Raw genomic sequence first — 20,321 nt, 5'->3', positions numbered from 1 at the left:
CGTGACTCAATGCTTCATATCCTGCTGTTTTTATCACCCGGTCAACAATTCCATGATCACAAAATTATTCTAGGCACTTGTACAGCATTAAGATTCAAAAACCAATAAGAGACGGATCATTTGTATTCAGTCTTTTTTCTAGACAAAATGAATACAATGCACATGGTAGGAAATTGTCTCAATCCATGCACTTCAGGACTTTACTTAAATGATAAGAGAGACATAAAGACAAAACTTACAGTAAGACATGAGGAAAAGGGAGAAGAAATAGCCACCATTTCAGATCATGGGGATTCCTAAGCAGAAGCTTCTAAAGTCACATGGACTTTTTGACAAACACGCTTACACTAGTAACGAATCATTAGATATGCTGATGATTAATGATTCTACTGACCATTAGCTTTTACCAAAACGTTGCTACAATTTTTAAGCGAAATGCACTTTCTAGATATAGAAAGAAGCTACTGAGAAGTTAAACCTGCTGGTAGCTAGTATGCAAAGCATTATATAGATGGCAGTAAACAAACAATTGCCTATTCTTTAAGACTAACTTGGGAATGGCAGCAATTCTAAAAGAGAGATCGATACAGAACACAAATCATGAATGCAATGCAACTCTTGCAAAGAATCAAAATCCTGTCCGTTATAAGCCTTACTTCCTCAAAGTGGTCAAAGCAGCAGCAGAGTACAACTTAAGTAAACATGACACCATAAATATGTTGCAAAATCTAAAAGTAATGGAAAAGGGCAAAAAGTAGCGGAAACAAGTTTGAAGTAGAAACAACTCGTATACACAAAAATCCCTCAGTTGTCAAGGTCATGAACTACAAATTAATGGTACATGGGATTAAAGTATGTCACTAAAGAGTAAACAGAAAGAGAATATATCAAGCCTGAGTGCCGGTCAACGCCTTCATCTGAATATGAGTCGAATCGGCAGCATTAATGGTTGTTGACAATGCTTCATAAGAGCCCAATCTCCTAATCCCAATACACTTTGCCACGACAACATAACTGATCATGACAAGAAGCAGGACAACCATGACGTGGAATAAGAACATGAGATCCAAAATAGCCACAGCTCTCAATTTGGACTCCTCCAGATCACATTTGGTTGACCCTTCGACGCCACTCGTCACGTCCAACAATTTGTGACAACCTTCCGGGATAAATGCATCGACATACAAAGACAAACCAGTCTGCAACTCCCAAAGCCCTAGCAAACATATACTCCCGCCAAATCCAACATCGAATATGAACAAATTTGGTTTCAATGACAAAATCAGACACAGCCCAGAAGCTAAAAGTGATATACGAGCGAAGACAGAGTCACATTTCGCCTGTAGATCGGAGATTTGGACATTGGCGTCGGAGGAAGAGACGGAGTACTGAAGAAAGAAAGCAGCTGCGGCCAACGCAAAGAAGAGATCGGAAGGGAGTGGGAGGACGTAGGCGTCGGAGAGGAGGAGGGCGGCGGCGAGGATGAGGAAGAGGAGGATGACGGCGAAGGATTGGAGCGAAATGAGGCGGTGCACGGGGGTTCGGCCTTTGAGTAGCGGGTCGGAGTCTGTAGAGAGTAAGATTTGGTGGGTCAATGCTATTAATAGGCAGAGGATTGTGAGATACAGTTGGGTATGCTTTAAGAATCGATTTTGATGATGATGGGTTGATGACGATGAAGATGGAGAAGACGACGACGGAGAAGATGAAGAAGCGGGGAATGGGTGGTAGGGTTTTGCAGAGAAAGATTGAGGTGATCTGAGAAAGTTTCGAGTAGTGGAGATGATGTGGTAGAGACCAACTGAGAATAGTGAAGTTGATGTGAATATTTGGTAGATGAAAGCTCCAGCCATGTCTATTCTTCTTCTTCCTTCCTCCTTTCAGTTTCAAATCAGTGTCTTTTTTCAATCAGTGTCAGCCAAATGAAATGCATATCGGCGAAGGTTTTGAATATTGGTGGGCCTTGTCTTTTGGGCCTGGCCCATACTTATAAACGCCGGTTTCAGTAGGTCCCGTCTATTGGATTATTTATGGGTAAACAGATTGTTACACAATCAAATAATTTATAAAAAATCGATAATTTTGTACTTAAACATGCATTTTATGTAGTGCAAATTTTATAATATTTTTTTAAGAATTCATCGATCTATCTTAAGATATATAATGATATAAAAAAATATATTATATATTTTTATTATCTTATTATTATAAAAATATTCAATGTCAAACACGTCACTAAAAATAAAAAAATTAGAAATAATTATATGTTATCTTTCTAGTGGTTGTTGGTTGTGTGACAACCGTTAACGCACGAAAGGAAGTTTTCCCTTATTTATGTGAATCAATTACCATGTCTGTGAATTTCTGGTCGACTCCAAGGAACAATTGTTTCTTTTGAAAGACCGGCTATCTTCCTCTTTAGAATGCTCATCGGAGTAGAACTTCCATAAAAGCTTGATTTCCTCGAAAACATCATGGACTTGCTCACCGGAATCGATGTAGACTGTGACTGTGAGATTACCATTTTCTCCCTGGATCTTGCCGGTGTAGATCTGAGCTGCCTTGAAGACTTCATTTGTTGAATAACCACATTTCTCATCTATGACCATGGTGATTGTGTTACATGGAGGGACCTTAAAGTACTTTTCGAAGGATTAGTAGATATATGATCGAAGGTCGCTAGGAATAAGCTCATTCATTAGCGTTCTGATTAGCATCAAGAAAGCTGAAACTGACTCATAGGCAGAGAACAGCCCTGAGGCTATTTGTGGGAAATCGGAAAGGGCGAAAACATGTTTGATTATTCTGGGAACTTGTATGACAAGTAAAGAAAGTCTTTAAAAGGATTTTTTTTACTTGTCATACAAGCAATAAGTATGGAAAGTGGAAACACAAGAAAAGAAGAAGAAGATGAAAGTACACATAAGAAGCAGTGGTCTGTAATAAAATACAAATGTCAAGAATGAAAACAAAATAAAAAATAAAAAATGGAAGTTATCTTTGTTGTCAAAGATCACAAAATTTGCTTCTCGCATGCAAAGGCACTGGCATAAATTAATCCTCACTCACTCACACTTGCATATTTACTGGAAAATTCAAACTATAAGACAACCGCAAGGACAATGATGATCACCACTATAACAACAGCTGCCAGCCCCCACCAGCACTGCCAAACACAAAAAGAAATATTTTAATGTCTGAAAGAATGCAGAAACCATCAAATTTCAATTGAATACAAAGACGTCAAAGTTAAAAAAGATTACATCCTAGTTTTCATGACTATGATCTATCTGACAAACCTTTTAAAGAAATCTGATCACAACATCTATACTTGCGAAACCTTTGGCCTGGAGTATGTATGGTAATCCTAAATATGATATTGGGATTCTCTTTTTCTGTTTTGTAATGAATTTTGTTTGCCTATCAACAACCCTAAGTGCAATTTATATATGCAACCTATGTTCTTATTTGGAGCTCGGATTATATACTATGAGAGAAGAAATGCATATATACTGACCCATGAGCTTTTGATTTTTGTGCTTTTGTTAGCCTTGGCCAACATAACTTTTGCCTGGCTTGTTGCAGCAGCAGAGTTATCAATGTTTGAGTGTATGTCATCTATATATATATCAACATGGAAAAAACATCATTGAAGAAAACATTAATCATTGAAGCGTTATTTTCATCAAAACACTGTAATTTCTTACCAATGGTAACTCCCTGCTCATGAACAAGAACTGCAAGATCCTTAAAGATTTCATTTGCTTCTCCAATTTGCTGTTCTATCTCTCTTATACCATGTTCCCTTTCCTCAATCATTGCCTCGTTGAATGATATTTCATTATCAAGCAGAAGTATCTCTAACCTAATTCAATCATAAGACCCAATGGAATGGATGTCACAATGCAAGCTAGGAAAGCTTCACTTGAAAATTAAATCTATATATAGCAACAGAAGGAAAAAAACGCGACCTTTGTTCCATCACTAAAGGTTTCTTCTCCTCTTCCATGGTCGGTTCTGATTGCTCACCACCAGATTCAGGGCTGACATAGAAAATTCAGATAGCACTCAGCACAAGTAAATAATTACAGTAAGTTGATTAATAAAGTCATAATAATTACTTACATTGTTTGAGGAGGAAGAACGGGGGAGTAAGTGGATTCCCGCTGAGATGAAAGCTGCTGAGCATTTTGGAACTCCTGCAATGTCGCTTGGAAATCCCTTGCAAGCTTTGCATCCTCTACTTTCTTATTTGGCTAAATCCACAAACAAAAAGAAAAAGTCAGAAATTAAGAGGGAAAGAATTGAAAATTGGGGGAGGAGATAAATATCTTGCCATAGTACATTGACATTAGATTGATGGTCTGATTCGCTCAAGGCCTTGAGCTTAGCAGAAGTTTCCTTCACTAACTGCAAAATCCTCTGCCTAGTATTATGCCTGCCAATTCCCAAAATTTCCTTAAATTAGGTTTAGCAACAAAAACTAAAATTGATATGCACAAGCACAAGTAAATTAAGTACACATGAAGATGAACATACAGCTTTTGGCGATGGTCGGGAGTGTCCTTGGCAGTTCCGACGGCGTCAACAAGGCGGCGAAAGGCTGAAACCGCCGTGTTGATCTTGAAGATGCCGGCGGCAACCTCCTGTGAAGGGCTGCTCTTTGTCTTTAGCACTGAAGCTGAAGAAGATGACCCAAAACCCTGCACATCTTGAAAGCTCATTTTTCCTTTTTGGCCACTGTACAAAAAAGTTCAACTTTACTACTTTTCTCTGGAAAACCCTTTTTCTTAAATGATCAGATTCAGCAGCTAGCTCTAAAGTTGTAATCAATAATCAAAATTGAAAAAAAAAAGAAAAAAGTAAAGAAGAGTTGGTGATAAAGCTGGCGTTTTGATGTTCATAGTTTAGTGGAGGACCACTAACAGTTTATTAAGCATTACTGATCCTTTTTAACGAACACTTAGAAACTAAATTAGAAATATTTCTAACTGATCAGCTGGCTAATAAATACTGCTCCTTAACTTACTTGTTGTAGGCCCCACAAAACTACCCACCGGTCAACGACTTCTCATACCACGTGTGATGTGACAAAAAAGTTGTTCAATCAGGTAAAAACAAAGTATAAGGCCCTAGATGTAAGATTTTAAATTCTATGAGGATGGATTTAAAATTTTTCTCAAAAACAAAATATAAAATATTATACTACTTTGAATAGATAATATTTTTAGAATTTTTACACATATCAATATCATTAATTTAAATATTTTTTAAAAAAAATTACTGACTTCAACACATAAGTTATATTTATTTTATAATTTTATTTCTTAAATTTTAATCATTAATTATTTATAAAAAAATAATGAATGGAGGAAAAAAAGTTAAAAAATAAATTGATATTATAAAAATGTTATTAAAAAAATTTTTAAAAACCGTCATCGTATAAAAAATAAACACTATTATAAAGAAAAAATAGAAAACCCCCTAAACCCAAAACCCCCCAAGCACTGCTAATTATCCAAAAGCTATCTTCTTCTTCTTCGTCATTCATTCATTCATTCAGACAATGTCTTGTCTGTTACATAAACCCAACATTTCATCTCCTTCCTTCTTCTTCAAGCTCACCTCATCTCCAAAGCTATGCACAATCTTCACTTTCAAGTTCAAACACAAACCCAAAGCTTCATTTCCTCGTATCTATGCCGTCTACACTCAATCGCCGACCCGGAACAAGGAAAGAGCTGAAGGCGACAAAGACCCAATTTCCGCTCTCAACGAAAGGATTCGTCGTCAATACGGCGGAAAACGAGACAAACCTCTTAAAATGGATTCTAAAGAGGCAGACAAGTATATCCAAATGGTCAAAGAACAGCAACAGAGAGGTTTGCAGAAGCTCAAAGGAGAGAGACTCAAACAACAACAACAATAACAACAACAACAACAGAGTAGTACTAGTAGTAGTGATGGTTTTGTTAAAGGAGACGCTGGTGTTTTTAGTTATAAGGTTGATCCTTACAGTCTCCGTTCTGGGGATTATGTTGTGCACAAGAAAGTTGGCATTGGGAGATTTTTTGGGATTAAATTTGATGTCCCCAAAGGTTCTTCTAATCCGATTGAATATGTTTTCATTGAATATGCTGATGGTATGGCTAAGCTTCCCGTTCGACAGGCCTCTAAAATGCTATACAGATTCAGCCTGTATGTTTCCTTCCTTGAAACATTCTTTTCACACAAAGAATAGATAGTCTGTGTATTCCTAACTTGAATATTTGTTTCTGTCAGCCCAAACGAAAACAAAAAGCCTCGAACATTGAGCAAATTGAGCGACACTGCTGCGTGGGAGAGGAGAAAGACAAAAGGGAAAGTAGCAATTCAGAAAATGGTCGTCGATTTAATGGAGCTTTATCTACATAGGCTGAAACAGAGAAGACCTCCTTACCCAAAAAGTCCTGCTATTTCTGAATTCTCTGCTCAATTTCCTTATCAGCCAACACCAGACCAAGCACAGGTGGTTAATACTTTGCTTCATATAAGAATGTAGTAAGTATTACTTTGTTTGTACAAGCATGGTTTTTCATCTTACAAAGTGGGACTGCAATCCAGGCTTTTATTGATGTTGAGAGGGATTTGACAGAGAGAGAAACTCCTATGGATCGGTTAATTTGTGGGGATGTTGGCTTTGGGAAAACAGAAGTTGCACTGCGTGCCATCTTTTGTGTAGTCTCAGCAGGAAAGCAAGCAATGGTTTTAGCACCGACCATTGTTTTAGCCAAGCAACATTTTGATGTCATATCCGAGCGCTTTTCCAAGTATTCAAATATCAGCGTTGGCCTTATGAGTAGGTTTCAGGTACAAGCCCTTTGCTGAGTTCATCTTTCTTATGTCTTAAACCAAATTACAATTTACCTTTGTTTTGTTTTGGATGAGATACATACATCTGCTGAATTACTCACAGTGAAATTTATTACTTTATCTATTTAGTTGTTGTCGTTTTGACAATGATGTATATCGGGGGCTTGCTTCTCATGAACCAAACATTTAGTATAGGGAAACAACATAGGAGTCTGCAAACTGTATCTGACTTCTTGGTTTAATCAACGCACTTGCATCAAGGTATATTGCTAATCCACTGTCCTGTTTTATGTATAAAAGATTTTAAAAACCTCTTATAACATGCAGACAAAATCAGAGAAAGAGGGGCACTTGGAAATGATAAAACATGGAAATTTGGACATCATTGTTGGGACTCACTCTCTTCTTGGAAGTCGTGTTGTCTATAATAACCTAGGCCTACTTGTGGTCGATGAGGAACAGGTTAGCCTCGGAATCTATTCTTCTGTTAATTGCAAAGAGATAACCTCTGTTCCTTTGCTTTATTCCTTTCTTGGGATTCCTTTAAATCGCAAAGGTGGACGTGTTTGTCAGCACATTCATTATACATAATTTTCAATATAAAGTGATTATTTGCTGGCTCAGATACAAGTACAGCAGAGCATTAAAAAAGGGTGACACAAACTGGGTTTTCCAAAGCTTTGTTTCTCTCATTTCTTTCTTACCAGTATTCTTGGTCCCATAAAGATAACTATTGGTCATCATATCTATCGGTTGAGTGATGATCTTTTCTTTACAGCGGTTTGGCGTCAAACAGAAGGAAAAGATTGCTTCATTCAAAACTTCAGTTGATGTTCTTACCCTTTCAGCAACGCCAATTCCTCGAACACTCTATTTAGCATTGACTGGTTTTCGTGATGCTAGGTAATTTACTTTTGACTTCTATAACCCATTAACTGAAGTCTGAAGCTTCATTATCTTCAAACACCTGGATTTAGGTGCTGTTATTCTATTTTGGGTTGCTTTGTACACAATAGAGAAGGCGCAAGGTGGCAATGAAACAAAAAAAGTGGTTAAGACTGGAGGTCCCTAGTTTAATCTGTCACGATATGTTTTAGTGAAGTTCTATTTTGCATATATCCTTGATTTCGAGTTCTCATTGTAAATTCGTGGTGGCTACTTAAAAAATACATATGAATGAGTTGCCTTAGCACTTTTTGCAGATTCATTCAAGCAACTGATCCTTCAGCTCAATAATCTGATATTTTTTCTTTTTCTTCACTCTTCAAGCTTAATTACAACTCCACCTCCTGAAAGAGTTCCTATAAAAACTCATCTTTCGGCATACAGTAAAGAAAAGGTGGTGGAAGCAATCAAATATGAGCTGGACAGAGCAGGGCAAGTTTTCTATGTCTTGCCTCGTATTAAAGGTATGCTGATAACTGCTTCCCTTTTCCTCTATTTATCAACTTCAACATTACAATAGAGAGTTGTTTCTTGTAGGTTTGCTTCAAGCATACTTCTAAAGCTATTCCCATTTTTTACTTTTCTGATAAACTTTCATTCTGCCATTATGTATTAGGGCTCGAAGAAGTGATGAGTTTCCTCGAGGAGATATTTCCGGACATTGAAATAGCTATTGCACATGGGCAGGTAGTTTCCTGTCGGTTTTATGTTGGGTCATTTTTAAAGGTTTTTAAAAATTTACATATTTAGACTCATTGCTTGTTACACTGATAATTTCTTTTTAATTGAATTGTATATAGATGGAATATGTTTATTTCTGTTTTTTGAGCCATTATGAATTATGATGTACTCTTTCTACAGCAATATTCAAAGCAGCTTGAAGAAACAATGGAGAAATTTGCACTGGGGGACATTAAAATTCTTATATGTACAAATATAGTAGAAAGCGGGCTTGATATTCAAAACGCAAACACCATTATTGTACAAGATGTTCAACAATTTGGCCTAGCGCAATTGTATCAGGTTTTTTTTATCTTTGAATATTTTAAAGTAAACAGATATTCTGATTCTCATCATATAATGATTGTCCAATTTGAACAGTTACGTGGAAGAGTGGGTCGGGCAGATAAGGAAGCTCATGCATATTTATTATACCCTGACAAGTCGTTACTAACTGATCAAGCACTGGTGAGTAAGGTTTTCTAACCCTTTGATTTTCATCATTAATGTGGATTATCATTTAACAAACTTCAATTTTTAATTGTGGTTGCACTATAGGAGAGGCTTGCTGCTCTTGAGGAATGCTGTGAACTTGGCCAAGGTTTCCAACTAGCAGAAAGAGACATGGGTATAAGAGGCTTTGGAACTATCTTCGGTGAGCAACAAACTGGAGATGTTGGGAATGTTGGCATTGATCTCTTCTTTGAAATGCTTTTTGAAAGCTTATCCAAGGTGTGATTATTGTTTTAGTGTGATACTTTATGGAATTATTACTAAAGTTGTCAATTTCACTCTTAATTGATACATTCACTCTCATTTTTTTCACCAGGTTGATGAACATAGAGTGGTTCCCGTTCCTTATGAGTCTGTACAGGTAAATTTACTCGGTGATTATGCCAAATGCTTCTATTATTGTTCAAATTCTTGGTGTGAATGATTTGTTTCTTATGAAAATGTTCCTGAGCACAAAAACATAGAATGTTAAATTTTGATGGCAGTCAAGTGAAAATTATTAGATTTTTTGATTTCCTGATATCCACCTTGTTTATGATGTCAGATTGATTTAAATATAGACACTCGCCTCCCTTCTGAGTACATAAACCATTTAGAGAACCCAATGGAAATCATTAATCAAGCTGAGAAAGCTGCCAAGAAAGATATATGGAGTTTGATGCAATTTGCGGAGAATCTGCGCCGGCAATATGGGAAAGAACCATATTCTATGGAAATTCTTTTGAAAAAGCTTTATGTACAGAGGATGGCTGCTGATCTTGGAATCAACAGAATCTATGCTTCTGGAAAGATGGTTTGCATGATGACTAATATGACTAAAAGGGTCTTCAATTTGATGACAGATTTAATTACATCTGAGCCTCACCGGAATTCGTTGGCTTTTGAGGAAGGTCAAATAAAGGTAAATCTATAGCAGTTCTTCAACAGAATAACTTCTTTAATTATACTCTTAATTGATTTGGCATCTTTTATTTATTACCATTATTTTTATTTTCCAGGCTGAACTTCTTCTCCAACTGCCCCGAGAACAGCTACTGAATTGGATTTTCGAGTGCTTGGCTCAACTTCATACTTCACTTCCTGGTCTTATAAAATACTAACTGTGTCTACAAATACCAACTCATGATTTCTAACCATGGCTGTTCTCACATTCTTCATGTCCACGTCGAAATTGCATCGATGAATGTGATTTGAGTTCCTGCTACTCAATCATGAAGGTATAAAAGGATCAATCCCAGTATTCTTTTCAGTTACAAATATGGGAAATGGGAAGTCGGGATTCCGCACCATCGGAAGTATGATTTGAATTGTGAAGAAAGAGCAGTGTGCTTTTTAAAAGGGATGGCTTCCTTCATGAACAAGCAATGCCTTTAGAGGCTTATACTAATTGATTTCTGGTTCCGGAAGGGAAATTGATGTATATAAGGAAATTTATACTTGAAAATATAATATTGTTGCATGTTACATGCATACTTTTGTGAGATGGCAATTATATAATCATTCCGTATTCATCCATATACACATGTATACTTGGATGTACCTATAACGGTAAAATATCACCTATTGTGATAAGGATGTAGTATAATTTATTTCAAGATTTTTCATTTAGTATGTTTCCCTTTTTTGGCGTATATATATCTGTTATGATCCAGATTCATCATGCAAAAACATCTATAGGAAAGCCATTTGGTGATAAATCTCTAGCCACGATCAAATCAGAGAGGTCTAATAAGCAGAAGTGGAGCTTCAATGTATCACAACACAATAATACAAACAAGTAGCACAAATCAAGTGTCTTAAGCTAATTTAGATACATAGTATAAAGCAAAAGCATGCCTAGATTAGCCTAGCCTAGCATTTTGATCTATCCACAACTTCCAATCTTCATCTTCATCTCAAAGATTTCTGACATGTGGTAACTTGTAGAGTGAATTCATTAGAGCGAACCAGTTCAAACACACAAGTCTCGCCAACTTTCAAGTCATAAGCTCTCACAAATGCAATCCAACAATCACACGAGTCGGTAACTTCCCTTTGTCTAGAGCCATTGCTTCTGCAATTCACTTTCCATTCTCCTCCATCTGGTCCCACAAGAATTATTCCTTCACGCCCCACAAACTTGTGCTCTCGAGCAAATTTGCATGGAGTCGTCTGCACAAAAGCAACACATTAGATACATCCATTTGAACATTTTTTTCAAAAATACTAAAACTCATGATTAAGGAACGGCTTACAATGTGATCTGAGTTTTGATGACGAGGACACAGATAGATCTCGTAAGAAGGGCCAGATGGTAAACTTCCAAGACTTTGCTTTCCTCTAGAGGCCTGGATGTGTTCTCCTGTTAGGAAATTGTAAATCATTTCAGGAATGTCTTATTGTATGTGGTTATAAATTAACAGAGCATATGCACTTATTAAAACCTGCTCCTTTTATGGCATCCACGTCCATAATATCATCATCAGCAGCTTTATTATCAGCATTCTCAAATTCAATCGATTCAAAACTAGAAGAACACATCCTCACAAGAAGCGGACAACCCGATTTACGCTCAAAGACTATTCACTGTCCCTGCTTAATGGAGTAGAATTCCAAAAACTTTGCGAATCCATGATGAAGCCAAACTTTACTACTTTCATTCAATAACTTGATAGACCATTCATCGCCATTCTCCATCACCAAAGACACGTCTTTCAAGGACAAGTGTTCTCCTCGTGTTGTCAAGAACCTAATCGGAATCTCCTATAAATGAGTTTGGTGCATTAATGGTTGATTTAGACATAATAATTAAAATAAAACAATAATAATTCAATCAACTTACAAGTTTTCCATCATCAATAGCTTCTTGTGAAATGAGCCATCATAAACTGATCGGTGTTCTTCAAGTCCCATTTTCTGGAAATCGGTGCTCCTTGACTTGTAGGTATAACCATTGCGAGCTTTTTCTCTGTGTAAATTTTTTGTTTTAGAATACGGGAAATGAGCATAACACAAAACAATCAAAGGGTTTTACTTTTTGCAGAGCTCACTCACCAAAAATGAAGACGACAATCCAATGTCTGCAGCACCCTCCAACACCTGAAACCAGCTGAAGAAATGACCAGCGTACCCTTGCTAGACGGTAATCGGAAAATGATGACGTCACGCCACGGCTGCTAAAAGTAACTGCTACTGAAAGGAAGTCTGTTCCGGCGAGATAAAAGATTAGAAATCAATGAATGGCCATGGGTAAAAGTAAAATAGGGCTTCCCTTATTACTTTGGGAATCGAGACAGTAACTTTACGTCTGGTCCCTTTTCAGACAATTATGTTAGTTCAGGCTCTAAAACTTTTTCGCTTCATGCGATTAGGTCCCTCGTATATTTTAGTAAGAAAATTTAATTGATGCATTCACTTTTGCTAGAAGCTGCATCTTATATTAATTGTTCTCTAAGTATGTAATATATTTTTATTATTATAAATAGCTTTATATTTATGATCAATTATTTGTATAAAAATAATAATATAGTATAATTTGTATTGATGTAACTTTTTTCCATCTAAATAATGTAGTATATGATGATTTCCAAGTATTAAAAAATGTAATAATTCATGAGGAATCATTTTATTTGTGTAGTCTTAGTTTTTAAAGGTTGATTCGATACTAGATAGACCTCTCCGATGACTATGTAATGTATATAGTTTAATTTTGAGCTTAAAATTAAGCCTTGATAACAGTCGAGCCATTAATTAAGTTGGTTCCTGGTTAAGGAAAAAAAAGGGCAATAATTGTGCATAGGATACATTAAAGAAAATCCTAAAAACGTTTAATTTATTTGACTAGTATATGATCCTTAACCTAAACTGGAAGGAAAGTACAGAAAAATGAATTATTTGACTCTAGAAGTGCACTTGGAAGGTATGTAAGTATGATTTAATACATTAAAATTCAGTACACAATTTAAATTTAAATCAAATTTAAAAGAACCAAGCGGTCCGACTTTCCAACGAGCTCCGACGCTCCCTTCTAACTCGAAACTCACTCGATCATCCCTCAAGGAAGTATCCACTAGCTCCATTTGTTCCGCGTTTAACGGAATTACACTAGAAGTGACCGGATAATCAAAATCGACGGAAAAGTTCTTCTGCACGTCAAACGCTCTATTTTCGAGATACGCAATCTTCCTCTCGTCGAATTTGAGCGTAAATCGTGAACTAGAAAAACTCGCGTGAGCCTTTTGATTGTCATTTTGAGCTTTAATTCTGATAATCATATGTACTTGAAGATGGCCAACTCCGTCATAGAGGAAGTCGTTTAAATATGCTCCAACAACGCTTATAATCGGAACTCTAGGATGAATGACAATGTAGCCGACTACGACGGTGACCCCCAAGATGATCACGGCAATGGAGATGATCGTGCAGATTGTAGCTACACACCAAACAAATGCGTTAGTCCGACGTGGATTGGTTGTGAGCCTGTTTGGTGGCATAATTTTGGGGCTAATGACAACATTCGGGGGGTGGGAAGAAGGGTTTTGATTTCTTTTGTTTGTTGGCAATCTTTAAAGTTTGGGTTTTTGAGGGAAGAAAGAATTTTAATGTGCAGAGAGGTTCTTAGCTCTGATTTGTGGACAAGGTTTTGGTATCTTCTACCTTTCCTAGCTTTAAAGCATCTGGCTGGCTACACTACATATATTTAATGGAGATTTGAGAATCATGTCGTCTCTATTAAGGAATCTATGTTTGGGTAACTTTATCTTAAAAGAAAAAATGGAGGGGGAAAAGAAAATACCTAACTTGTCTTGCTAAATACATACTATTTTCGTATCCCCTTTACTTTACCAATTAATTCAATTATTGATTTAGATTAAGACTATACTGTATCTCAATTATCACCCTCACTTCAACTTTTTTAAATTCTTAAAACAAAAATACTATAGAGTCAATGATACAATTTTTTAACTTGACTACTGTAAAAAGTAATACTGTTTCATATTTTAAATTGTATATCATTCATGTTATCATGTTCTATAATATTTTTTAAAGATTATATAAAATAACTATATTAAAATTTGTTTAATTGTTTCGTCCAGCTATTTTATACCCAATAAATCGTGACATACAAAATTGCAAAACTCCAAAACATTGCTTAGAAGTTGGTGCTATATCTCTTTATATTTTTAAAAAATATCGTTTTTATTTTTTAAATTTATTTAAATAAATTTAAAAAGTCAAAAATCAAATGTATGTATTCGAAGACGGAAGCAACAGTGTATATGCGACATAGCTTGCAGGTTGTTTTGACATCCCAAATCGTTGAGTGAAGGCTATCACTGCCATTAAAATGCTTTTGAACATCCAACAATTGATTGAATGAAGAATGCCACTACCATAAAAGACAAACAAAAGTTATTTGGGCCACGTCACCAACAATATTTTCTCTTTTTTTTTTTTTTTATGTTGAAATGAAGATATTTATTTTTGCACATTCAATATTCAAGAACGAAATAATTAAGGGTTATTTTAAAATTGTATTCATCAAAAAAGGGTTATTTTAAAAAATCGAAATATTTAATGTAGTCCAGATGTCAAGGAGTTAATTGCTAAATGAATCAAACTTTTAGAGTCCAATTTGACTTATCAACCCTCTTAAGATTTTATTTTATTTATTTCCCAACGACCGACGTGCTTCAATTAACGGCCTTTCGTTTTCGCATACTCACTCTCTGTAAAAGCTGAAGCTGAATGTGGCGGTCCTTCCACCGGGAACCACCATGAAACCATTCCAAACGGTCATCTCGCCACCGCAAACTTCATTCCTCTGTAGAATTACCCCAAACCTGAAAAGGGTTTCTGACGTTAGCCAAAATAGACATACACTCCTACATACGCGTATGCACAGACATGTAGATTCTGTCAAATTTCCGATCAACACCATAGCCAGAGCTTCTTCCTCCGACACGTGTCCTCCTAAAGCCAAACCTTCCTCTTCTTCTTCCTCTTTTCTTTCATCCTTTAAGTGGGACTCTCAATTCGTAGAGCAGGGCATAGAGAGGGTAATAAATAGTTTGATTATGTTAAATTTTCCATCTTGTTTTAAAGATAAAGTACTAAAATTCATGATTTTGTAGGTTATCTATGCAAGTCGGTTCTTGACGCTCATGGCAGTTGTGGGATCTTTGCTTGGATCTCTCCTCTGCTTTGTCAAGGTAATTTGTTCTTTAGAATCTATTCAACACTATTTTTCTCAATATTACTTTTGCTTTTGTTAGTTTGAGTGGGGTTGATAAAGTTCAGCTTAATTTATGTAGTCTTAGTTTGTAATGGTTGATTCATACTTGATAGATCTCTCCGATGACTATGTAATGAGTATAGTTTAATTTTGAGCTTATCTTTTATTTTATTTTTTTGTGGATTGCATGCTGGGTTTACTAAGTTTTGTTGCTGGAACACGATTGAGGGGTCAATGGCGGATCTAACTGTCGATATCCACATTTGAGATGGTTTCAGTTTGTATACTTAGATTGCAATAACCTTATTATTTAATTTTCATTTGCAGGGATGCACTTACATTGTGGCATCTTTCACGCAATATTTTGCGGATCGTGCCAAAGTGATCATCCTGCTTGTGGAGGCCATAGGTTAGTGAAGAATTGTACCTAACATGCTGGTTTTTGGTTGATTGCTATTCACTCATTTCTTTATCATTTCAAAATATGAAATCCAAATTTATTCAAAGTCTGTGTCTGTATGCATTCATCTTCTGCTCTCCTACTCAGTGTGTCTGTGCATTCTTATTTTTCGAAACGCATTAATAAGATAAGAAACTAGTCTTCAATCATGCATTGTTGTGGCAGCTTGATAATAGGATTGGAATTATCTTATATTTGTGTGTTCCTGATAGATCAACCCCTACTTGTTCCTGTATTTTACTTCACATTTGCTGAACGTCTGTATGTTTTGGGAAGTTAAAAGAAAACCTGCATGGTGTACTTTAGCATGTTATATTTATAGGAAGAAATATATGCACATGGATGCAAATTTATACAGGATAACAGGAAGATTTACTTGGTCATTCCAAAAAAGAATAAAGAACTAAGAAGACTATCAAGTAGTAGGCGCCTTTAATTTTTGCTTTATTAAGATTGATGATCCATGCGCTCATATTCTCTGCCTTTGATAATATTTTTGTATTTTTCTGAAGAGATGAAATGTAACCATGTCTGTATATGTTAATCGCGAAGTGCAAATGCCTTTCTTACACTCATTATTGACTTCAATTTCTAGATACTTATCTTTTGGGAACTGTTATGCTGGTTTTTGGAATGGGACTCTATGAGCTCTTTGTCAGCAATCTTGACATTGCAAAGGAAGGTGTTCAATACAGATCAAACCTCTTTGGCTTATTTACTCTAAAAGTAAGTTTGAGTGTTCCTCAGATGCAATGTTTCGTTGACGATTTCACCTTACTTAGACTTTGCTGCATTTTTTTTCCTTATTCGAATATTACATTGACAGGAAAGGCCAAGATGGTTAGATGTAAAAACTGTGAGTGAGCTCAAAACCAAGGTTGGACACGTCATCGTGATGCTTCTTCTTATTGGGTTGTTCGATAAGAGTAAGAGAGCTAGTATTCAGTCTGCTCCAGATTTGCTTTGCTTCTCAGCTTCTGTACTCCTTTCATCTGGTAGTCTCTTCTTGCTTTCAAAGTTGACCGAGTGAAAGTGAAACTTGTTTAATGCTCTCACACTTTGAGCAGTAGAATGAATTAGTAATAGTAAATGTAGATACGCAAAAAAGCTATGCTACTATCACTATAATCTAATATCTTACGATATTGTTGAATTATCTGTACTAAGTTGTACTTTACTGTACATTTTGATTTTACTTGAATATGTTTCCCAGAAAGAGGCTGGCCCAGCTCTATAAATTGTACTCCTAGTAATTATAATTTCTCAGGATCACTGAGCTGAACCTGAAGCTTTTAGACATGGAAAATAAACGGATAAGGGAAGAGATTATTTTGAAGTCAAGAATGTGTATTTTTAGATTTTCATTTTTGTAGATACTCTATTACATTATAGTCATGAGCAATATACTATTTCCGTCTCAAAATAGATGTAAATATTTTAATATAAATTACGTGTAAAAATTTGCATTTATTTTGGTGCGAAGGTAGTATATAATAGGCGTCTATAGCTACATGCATGTAAGTTCACATTGAAAAATGTTGAAGCATTAATTATAAAATGTGGTTGGATGATTTTTAGAATAAATTTATCCCGTCAAATGCGGTGTTTAATGTTGTATTGCATTTCTAAATACTCGTGTGATTAGGTCCTATGGAAATTATATACAGGAAATTTAATATTGAACTTTAAATAAGCTTAAAGTAAAGAGATATATAACACCGATGACGTCACATCATAAATATTTTGTAGAATTGTTTGGAACTTGCTTTTATGTATATATATATGTTTCTCTTAGCATTTTCTAAGAGCTCTTTGGTTGGTTTTAAATATCACAAAAGAAGCTCAACAGCATCGAGATTCAACATATATTTGTTCTTGTTGTAGTACTTATTCCTAGCAACGCTGTGTTTGTTCTTGTGTTTGGAGTTCTATTAATATAAATTACTACTATTGTCTTTACAACATATATTTGGGAGGAATTGATTTATAATTACAAGAAAGTATGTACGTGTTGTTCTGGTCATAACCTTAAAAACTTGTCTTTTACGTGGGAAGATGAGATTAGAGCAGAGATACATATTTGTGTGCTTGAATTCGGGTCAATACAATACAATACAACTAAGTGCGTGCTCCTTAAGCACCGAAAAATTATAATTGTATAACTTTTTTTAAAAAGGTGAACGGAATAATGAGAAAAGTGGGGGAAGTAGACAAATCTACTATTTTCGAGTTTACGAAACCCGGATAATTAACGCTAATTATCGGATTAGCATTCTCGGGTTTGTCATTATCGGGAGTCAACTCCCGGGTTTCCCATTCACGGGATCAGCAGTCAATCCCGGGTTTCTCATTCACGGGACAAGGGGAGCGTGACACGTGGCAGACATGCGTGCCTCCCTTGTCCCGGGTTTTCAATTCCCGGGAATAACCCAATACATCCAGATCTGGTTTTCTTCTTCTTCTTCTCCGACGCGATTCTTCTTCTTTTTTCATCAAAAATCCGACGACGAGATCACATAATCAGCGACGCGAGTGCCCGTTAAATCGATTTTTTCATCTCTTGAATCATATACGGAGTAATACATATATCGAGGTAATTTTTTTACTATTCATCCGAATTTAGCTTATATTGTTAGTTTAGTTATTTTTTTCCTCGAAATTATTTAATGTAGAAGAAATTGTCGGATTAATTTCGTGTGTTGTTGAGTGGATTATGGTTTTCCCGTTTTAATTTTTTCTATTACAATTGCGTGACCGAATTTTTGGGATTTTTGGTATTATATATCTGTTATAATTGTAATGGTAGGACCGGACCGAAATTAGGACCGGTTTTTTCGGTCTGGTTTATAGGTGAGTTCGGTTCGGTTTTTTCGGTTCGATTTTTTTGGTTTGATTTTTTGGTTCGATTTTATTGGGTTCGGTTTATCGGTTTGTTTTTTCGGTTCGATTTAAACATGTGCATTTTTTCCTACTTAAATAATTTGAAAAGTTTATGGTTTACATTAAAAAATATACTTAATTAACAATTTGATTGGTTGAAACATAGATGTAATTAATAATCTATTTTAAACAAATAAATATTAAAAATTAATTAAAAATTATGTTGAAATTTTTTGTTTCGTATTTGTTCATTAATCGTAATTATTTGTTAATTTTGTTTTTCGCAGATTATGGCTGAGAGATCTTCATGGATGCCTCAGGAACCTAGGAACGATGATTTATTATGGTTCCAGCTGCAGCATAGATCGCTGCATATCTATTCATCCGACGACCAATGCGAGAGGGCGCTATTTGTACAGCGTTCAGACGCATTTTTTTGGGAGTGCAGGCGGGAACGTATCTACCGCATACCTCGGGTGGACGAACTTATAGAGATGATGGGTTTTGGTTTAGTTTCGACCATCGGTTATATGGAGTATGACCATCATCTCCTGACAGCACTTGCGGAGCGTTGGAGGCCGGAAACTCACAGTTTCCACCTATGCGTCGGCGAGGCCACCATCACACTCGAGGATGTTGAGGTGTTACTCGGTCTACGTACGGATGGTTTGCCCGTTACCGGCAGAGAGTCGTATCCCAGCGACAGCGACATGCCCGACTACCTTCATAAGCTTTTAGGGTTTGTTCCGGAGAGGGATGGGAGGACCGGGATTCGACTGTCGAGCATTAAGGAGCAGCTGCAGCGCCACAAGAGACACGTGCATATTTCAGACGAGGAGGCCCTACAGAGGGCGCGATGTCACGTCGCCATCTTGTTGGCTGGCTGCTTTTTCCCGAATAAGAGCCAGAACAAGATTGATCTTTTCCTGCTGCAGCTGCTGGAGGATCCAAAGCATTGCGCTCAGTTGAGTTGGGGCAGCGCCGTTCTCGTGTATACATACCGCGCATTGTGCCACTCAGCCCGCTCAGGAGAGACTTCCGCGAACATGTGCGGCTTGCTTGTGCACTCTTAGGCATGGTCGAGGATACTGAAGGTTAGACCGAGATTTGGTCCAGGTTATTTGGAGCCATAGGGCGCCCCCTTCGCCGCACGGTAAGTTCGCATCTGTACCGAAATTGTAAACTTACTTAATAGATTATTTTGGGACGATTTTGAATTTAAATATGTTCTTACGCAGGTGGACTAGACCGTTGTCCAGGACCACTGTTACCAGTCATGTCCTCCTCGCATATAGGGACCAGCTGTCTTTGATGACTCCGTCCCAGGTATGTAGTCTTACAATTCACGTGTACCTTCAAATAATGGACTTCTGAAATTGTTTAATATATTTCTAACAACTAATTTGGTCATTTCCATACAGTTCGAATGGATCCCATACGCTGCCCACATGGAGTCTCTACCTGATGGATGTCGTCAGGGTGTGAACATTTGGAGGTCCAGGACATCCCTTCACTTCTACTACGTCGTCGAGGGTCACTACCCCGATAGGGTGATGCGACAGTTTGGTTGCACCCAATTTATTCCTCCCGCGCCCCTTCATGCGACTGAGATAGGAAGATTGCACAGACTGAAGAGGTCAGGACACCTCAGGAATTGGGCACGAGACCATACAGATTACGTTGAACAGTGGGAAGCTCGAGCTGCTAGTGTAGTTGGGGGTATCCCTACAGATGAGC

At 36.7% G+C, this 20,321-nt stretch overlaps 5 protein-coding genes across 5 annotated transcripts; 2 read left to right on the top strand and 3 right to left on the bottom strand.

The window, feature by feature from the left end:
- Positions 1 to 887: 887 nt before the first annotated feature.
- LOC139881012 (uncharacterized) lies at positions 888 to 1,853 on the bottom strand. Its single transcript, XM_071865555.1, has one exon. The coding sequence runs from the start codon at positions 1,851 to 1,853 to the stop codon at positions 888 to 890; it is 966 nt and encodes a 321-aa protein (XP_071721656.1).
- Positions 1,854 to 3,100: 1,247 nt separating this feature from the next.
- Positions 3,101 to 4,724, bottom strand: LOC139881018 (syntaxin-22-like). Its single transcript, XM_071865561.1, has 7 exons — positions 4,540 to 4,724; positions 4,345 to 4,438; positions 4,126 to 4,256; positions 3,972 to 4,043; positions 3,708 to 3,865; positions 3,518 to 3,618; positions 3,101 to 3,166 (listed from the first exon to the last, which is right to left on the bottom strand). Exons 1-7 carry the CDS (start codon positions 4,722 to 4,724, stop codon positions 3,101 to 3,103), a joined length of 807 nt encoding a protein of 268 aa, XP_071721662.1.
- An 842-nt stretch (positions 4,725 to 5,566) lies between these two features.
- On the top strand, positions 5,567 to 10,130 carry LOC139881011 (ATP-dependent DNA helicase At3g02060, chloroplastic). Its single transcript, XM_071865554.1, is given in 13 exon segments — positions 5,567 to 6,198; positions 6,283 to 6,508; positions 6,604 to 6,849; positions 7,180 to 7,314; positions 7,631 to 7,755; positions 8,122 to 8,261; positions 8,414 to 8,484; positions 8,659 to 8,820; positions 8,899 to 8,985; positions 9,076 to 9,249; positions 9,347 to 9,391; positions 9,575 to 9,931; positions 10,029 to 10,130. Coding segments are annotated over 13 exon segments (2,502 nt in total).
- Positions 10,131 to 11,592: 1,462 nt separating this feature from the next.
- LOC139881010 (uncharacterized) lies at positions 11,593 to 13,502 on the bottom strand. The gene is made up of 2 exons (XM_071865553.1): positions 12,951 to 13,502; positions 11,593 to 11,772 (listed from the first exon to the last, which is right to left on the bottom strand). The coding sequence occupies exons 1-2, from the start codon at positions 13,500 to 13,502 to the stop codon at positions 11,593 to 11,595; spliced, it is 732 nt and encodes a 243-aa protein (XP_071721654.1).
- A 1,404-nt stretch (positions 13,503 to 14,906) lies between these two features.
- On the top strand, positions 14,907 to 16,734 carry LOC139881009 (uncharacterized). The gene is made up of 5 exons (XM_071865552.1): positions 14,907 to 15,068; positions 15,144 to 15,221; positions 15,572 to 15,653; positions 16,300 to 16,430; positions 16,531 to 16,734. Exons 1-5 carry the CDS (start codon positions 14,907 to 14,909, stop codon positions 16,732 to 16,734), a joined length of 657 nt encoding a protein of 218 aa, XP_071721653.1.
- Positions 16,735 to 20,321: the final 3,587 nt, after the last annotated feature.

This window comes from Rutidosis leptorrhynchoides, unplaced genomic scaffold (assembly GCF_046630445.1).
Source record: "Rutidosis leptorrhynchoides isolate AG116_Rl617_1_P2 unplaced genomic scaffold, CSIRO_AGI_Rlap_v1 contig104, whole genome shotgun sequence".
Lineage (NCBI taxonomy): Eukaryota > Viridiplantae > Streptophyta > Magnoliopsida > Asterales > Asteraceae > Rutidosis > Rutidosis leptorrhynchoides.
Note: the sequence above shows the minus strand (reverse complement) of the source record. Positions and strands in the feature narration are given on the sequence as shown.